Source organism: Sorex araneus, chromosome 4 (assembly GCF_027595985.1).
Source record: "Sorex araneus isolate mSorAra2 chromosome 4, mSorAra2.pri, whole genome shotgun sequence".
In the NCBI taxonomy this organism is placed as follows: Eukaryota; Metazoa; Chordata; class Mammalia; order Eulipotyphla; family Soricidae; genus Sorex; species Sorex araneus.
The window spans coordinates 38,624,128-38,630,127 of NC_073305.1; the positions used below are offsets into that span (position 1 = coordinate 38,624,128).

At 46.9% G+C, this 6,000-nt stretch overlaps 1 protein-coding gene across 1 annotated transcript in view; it reads left to right on the forward strand.

Moving 5' to 3' along the window:
- ENTPD3 (ectonucleoside triphosphate diphosphohydrolase 3) overlaps positions 1–4,709 on the forward strand; it is a 43,365-nt gene extending 38,656 nt beyond the window's left edge. Inside the window, exon 11 of the mRNA XM_055135903.1 lies at positions 942–4,709. Coding sequence (XP_054991878.1) covers positions 942–1,178 — 237 coding nt within the window. The 3' untranslated portion in view covers positions 1,179–4,709. The remainder of the gene's footprint in view (positions 1–941) is intronic.
- Positions 4,710–6,000: the final 1,291 nt, after the last annotated feature.

Sequence of the window (6,000 nt, forward strand, 5' to 3'; positions counted from 1 at the left end):
AGGAGTTACTCCAGGCTCTGCATTGAGAAATTACTTCTGGTAGTGCTCAGGGGACCGTTTGGGATGCTGGGGGTTGAACCTGGGTCTGCGGTGTGCAAGGCAAGCACCCTCCCCACTATATTATCATTTCAGTCAAAAAATAAAGCTTTAATTATCAGAGATATACTACCCAAAGGAAAACAGATGCATCTCTTACATATCTGACCAGATAGTCTTTAGGATAAAGAATATCATCCAAATAGAGATGATTATAACTTCACAAAAATAATTCATTTCGAAGATTACACATTTGAAACTGTCGTCGTCAGTAAAGCTCATAAGCAAAAATAGGGGACTGGAGCGATAGCACAGCGGGTAGGGCGTTTGTCTTGCATGCGGAGGACCTGGGTTCTATTCCCAGCATCCCATATGGTCCCCTGAGCACTACCAGGGGTAATTCCTGAGTGCAGAGCCAGGAGTAACCATTGTGCATCGCCGGGTGTGACCCAAAAAGCCAAAACAAAAACAAAAACAAAAAATATATGGAACTGCAAAATTGAAAGAAGTCCATTTCCCATTTGGACTAACCCCTGCTCGTTTAGAAATGGATTCTGGGCTCACTAAACTACCTTTCCCCCTCTTCCTTCAGCCCCAGACACTTGAAGTCCAATAATAGAAACATCCTCACTGTGAGCTGTGCCCTCGGCATGATTAGTTCTTGTGGTGTTTGGCTCCCCCGTGCAGGAAGTAGGCCCCTCCAGCTTTGAGCCTTTATGGTCCCTGTGCCCAGGCTTCTGGCCCTGCCCCTGCAGTCAGTGTCTGAATGTGGACAACTCCTTTGACTTCTCCAGGCCCCAATTTCCTGGGAGTGTTCCAGGAAGGTGACACGGGGTATGCCCAAGCATGCCATTCCCTCCTCCAGCCCTGCCCAGACAACTGAACCATCTTCCTCTCCTCCACAGGTGGGGAATAGCAGTATAGCCTGGTCTCTCGGCTATATGCTCAATCTGACCAACCAGATTCCAGCCGAAAGTCCCCTGATCCACCTGCCCCTGGAGCCACGGGCCTTTTGGGGCATCCTCATCTTCTTCATGGTAATGGCCGTGATGTGTCTGGCGTTTCTCGTGTACTTTTACATCTCGTCCAGGAATAGCAGACCCTCCCAGCACGCCTTTGACAACGCAGTGGATTCCGAATGACCCTCCAGAAACAGCTCCTGGAACTCAAGGGCTGCCTGGAACCAATGTGGTGGCACCTGCCAGCACAAGCGAACACACAACTAAAGTCACGTTCCAAGGCTGGGTGCTTTTCTGATACCGGTTTAGGTGGTAGCAACTTTTAGAAAGACCTTCTGCTCCTCTGATCTGTTGCTCCTCCTTAGAGCCCACCGGCCATCCACTGAACTGCTGGGAGACAGAGTGACAACAAGGTCGGGCTCTTCACACCAAGTGCCCAAGAGGAAGAATAAGTTGAAAGTCCAGCAGTTTCATGTTGTTTCAATATTGACCCCAATTTTGCATTTTTCTTCCCTTTATTCTGGCCCAATAAGCACTTGGTCTTGTCAGGTGTCTCACTTGATGGCTTCCTCCTCATGGACCTTAACTAAAACTTCCCTTTCCCACAAACACTGGACTCCCTCCAGTGGGTATCTGGAGGCACAGACTTTCCCCCAAGTGGCTACTGCTGGCTCCCTTCATGAAGGCAGATTCAAAAGGAAAGAAGCCCGTGGAAAATCTGATGACTGGTGAAATGAAATTCGTGAAATGGGATTCCTGTTCAGGGCTCTTGCTCCAGATGTCAACCTGCACGTGTCTCCTCATGCTCCCCTCCCCCTCCACGCTCTGTGTCCTCTGGGCATATTTTTACCCAGGGGACTGTCCCAGTTCAGTCGTCCTGCCTTAGGGCAGTGGCCTTTGCACGGCTAGTAAGTGCGTCATCCTCTCTTCCCCGCAGGCGGATTTGGTACATCTCAGGTCTCCTTTTCTGGGATTTGTTGACCAGTTACTTTGCTGAATGCAAAGTAGCCAGAGTTCTTGACTCTGGGGAGAGAGGGGGAAAACTGCAGAGACATTCGTTTCAACTACAGAGTTGACAAGAAAGAACTCTAGCAACTAGTAGTTTCAACCTTCAAGCCAACCTTATCTCAGCTTGTGATTTACTAGTTGCACATGGAAGAAAGAATTCTCATTTTGACTGATAATGTTTATTTGTTCATGTGCAAATGGTATTCAAAGGACCCAAAATGGTATTTATGAGAGGAAGTTTTAAAAATCAAGAACATTTTCTCCCCAAATCTTTCCTAGTGGATTAAAAAAAAAAATCATGCATTCACATTAACTGTAAGTTTACCCCTGAGAGGTCCAAGTGCTGTGCTTTGCAGACCCGGGGCATGGCTCAATAGTTGAATGTGCCTGTTTTGCTAGTGTGCAGCCATAAGTTCAGCCCCCCCCTGCCCCCTCCCATCCGACCTCTGCTGTCTGGAATTACAACAGAGTATGCAATCTCCAGCATACAGCCCTGGAATTAGAGTGTGTGGCTCCTGGCAAACACCACAACTACATAGATGTGGCAGCACCTTGGCCAAGTGCTGCTGAGCAAGTGTGAGCACCAAGGAGATTCCCGTCAATACTGCGGCAGAAGGTGCATGAAGACCACAATCGGGTGTGCGTGACGACCCACCTTATTAACACACACACACACTCTAAACCAAAGATGTGCAATCTCCTGCTAACTCTGTGGTCAAGCATGCAAGAGCCACAGCCAGAATGAGCATGGCCCTGGTCATTGCCAGAAAGACAGCAAAAAAAAAAGAGAAGGAAGGAGGGTTTCAAAGAAGTGCTTCACTTTGATAAACCTTTGGCTGCTTCAGATAACTGAGTTGAACATTTGTTTATCTGATTTTCAAAGCCTCTGTGAGGCCAACCAACCTTTCAGATCTCGATTATCAGAATGAACACTCCCATCTCAAGCCCTGTCTCGATTGTAAAACCTTCTTTCCCTGTTCAACTAATATGGATTCTTCACGGTCCAATTCTAGCTCTTTTTCTTTCACAAAGCTTTCCTGGCATACACACACATTCATGCCCCCACACACACCCACCCACACACACACACACACACACACACACACACACAAAGAGAGAGAGATCTGCCTCCAGTATTAGTAATATAAATCCATCTTTGTGAATATAGATGGCAAATTATTAAATCAAGAATAGGCTACTTAAAGGCAAAGTCTTGCTCATTCAGCAGACTTCTAAAAATACTCACTATGAACCAGGTGTGCTCTGGGTTCTGAATAGCGTTATGAATGTAGTAAACTGTAAAAAAATAAAACGCCAACGGGCGTGTGCACTTGCGGGCTCTCGGGGCGGCTCTGTCTCACTGCCTGCGTTTGGTGTTCTGGAACCACTGTGTATGGGCTGGATCGGGACGGCCGTTGGCCAAGGACAGGCGAAGGAAGAATGAGGACCACGCTGGTTGCTGATTAGTTACTGTTTATTCAATCTTCCATCTTTCTCATCTCCAGCACTCCCAGCTCAGTCCTCTCTGGATCTACCACAGCATCTCTGGATTCTCTTTCACTCTGTCTCTTTCCCTACTTGTCACTCTTCACCTTGCCCTCTAGGCTACACACAGCCAAGTAGCAAAATCAACATAAGAAAGCCCTTCCTGAGGGCCGGGCATTCCAAAGCCCTTCCTGACTGCCAGCAGGTAAAATACCTTTTAAGGTTTTTCTCCTTTCCTTAGTCCAAGAACTTATTCACATCTGAATACTAGTTATTTTTGTATGGACATAGCAAGAGATATATTGAGGCTTGCAAGGTAGCTCTCCTGGGAACATCTTGCCACAGACTCAGACTACAGCACTCAGGCCAGATTAATCATTCCTAACGCTAGCAGGGTCCGAATCTAGTTATCACTGTTTGGATCGTGACAACATTTGTCCATAACCAAGCTCTTAACTTATAGTTAAGCATTAGGCACTTTGGTCAGGCCCATCTCGATGCCAGGGTAACACACAACTCACCGCTTGCCCTGGGTCCGTCCTGTCCCTCGTTGGGACCCTGCTTTTTGGGGGTGCTAGGAAGTAAGGGCAGCTGAGGCTTAGATCGAGAGAACAGATGCCCAGGAGTAAAATATCATGTAGAATCAAATGACTCCCAGGTTATAAAAGCATAGCATTTGCTAAGTCTTCCTGTGTTCATACAAAAAGGGCATGGCTCTGAATAAACTATGCAAAGGACTCAAGGAGAAGAGAAAAACAATATTTACAAGTCAACAGAACACTAAGAAAGAAGCTACAGATAAACACAGAGGAATGGGAACACTGTGATGGGAGTAACCTAATAAACCTAAACTATCTGAAGCTATGTAATCCTACAGTAAATCACTGTATCTCTGTATCACTGTCATCCCATTGCTCATCAATTTGCTCGAACGGGCACCAGTAATGTCTCCATTGTGAGACTTGTTGTTACTGTTGTTTGGCATATCGAATATGCCACAGGTGGGCTCTACTGTGCAGGTGAGATACTCTCGGTAGCTTGCCAGGCTCTCTGAGAGGGGCAGAAGAATCAAACCTGGGTCGGCCACATGCAAGGCAAACGCCCTACAGGCTATGCTATCACTCCAATCAACATATTTACAGATGGATGCTATTTCCTCAAGTGAGTGAGACTGTACTGTAAACTAGAGAGATATCAGATAGAAAATAGCACCCAAGAGGGACAGACACAGCATGTTCTCTCTCATACAGGGGGCGGGGGTGGGGTGGGGTGGGAATATAAGGAAACATAGTAGTGGAATAACAAATGCCTAAAGGTAACAGAAGCTGACAATTTAAGAATTAGAGTTCAAAAGGAAGCTCACCATGGGGTGGAGAAATAGAGGCGGATGGAGATAAGACAGAGAGGGGAACACTGAAACAGTGGTAGAGGGAGATGGCACCTCTGGACAGAGAGTGATGCTGAAAGGGGGTCGGGTGTTGTGCATGAAGCCCTATCAGTCACAGCATTGCAGATCACAGTGCCAGGAGGCTGGAGAGAGAGTACAGAGAATAGGGAACTTGCTTTACATGCAGCGGACCCAGGTTTGCTTCCTAGCATCACAGATGGTCCCCCAAGTCCCACAAGGAGTTATTCCCTGAGTGTGGAGCCAGGAGTAAGTCCCAAGCACTGCTGGTGTGACCAGAAAACAAACCAAAAATAATAATAATAATAATAATAAGCCCACAACTAGATAAATAAGTAAACCACAACGCCTAAAAGGAACAAAGAGAAAAATTACCTGCCCTAGGGGCAGGTTGCGGGGCAAAAGGGAAATTGGGGACATTGTGGGAGAGAAGTAGACACAAGTGGGTTGGTGTTGGAACATTGTATGCCTGAAACTCAACCATGAATAACTTTATAAATCATGATGCCTTGATTTAAAAAAGAAACGTTTAGGGGCTGGAGCACAACGGGTAGTGCCTTGCACGCAGCCGACCCAGGTTTGATTCCCAACATCCCATATGGTCCCCTGAGCACCTCCAGGCGTAATTCCTGAGTGCAGAGTCAGGAGTGACCCCTGTGCATCGCCAGGTGTGACCCAAAAAGCTAAAAAATGAAATAAAATAAAATAAAATTTAAAAAAATAAAAAAGAAACGTTTAGCATCCAAGGGGCCAGGGAGATAGCTCGGTAGTCAGAAGTACATGCGTTCCCTGCTTAGATCCCAAGTTCAACCCACCTCACCACATGGTCGTCCTGCCCAACACACCAGATAGAGCTCTGGAGGACCCCCCGCCCCCTGCACCCAGCACTGGGGTGACTCTGGAGGCCCCCCCGCACTGCTGGTCTCAAGCAGCATCACATTGCTGCAATGAGGATAACCCACCTCTCACCGTACAAGGATACTGTTATTGCAATACTAGAAAATGCCATACAAAGTAAAACAAAGGTACAGCAAATACATGCTCAGTGCGGATGGACCTTACACCCATAATGGATGGTAAAAATCAAGTGACATACAACAGATACAC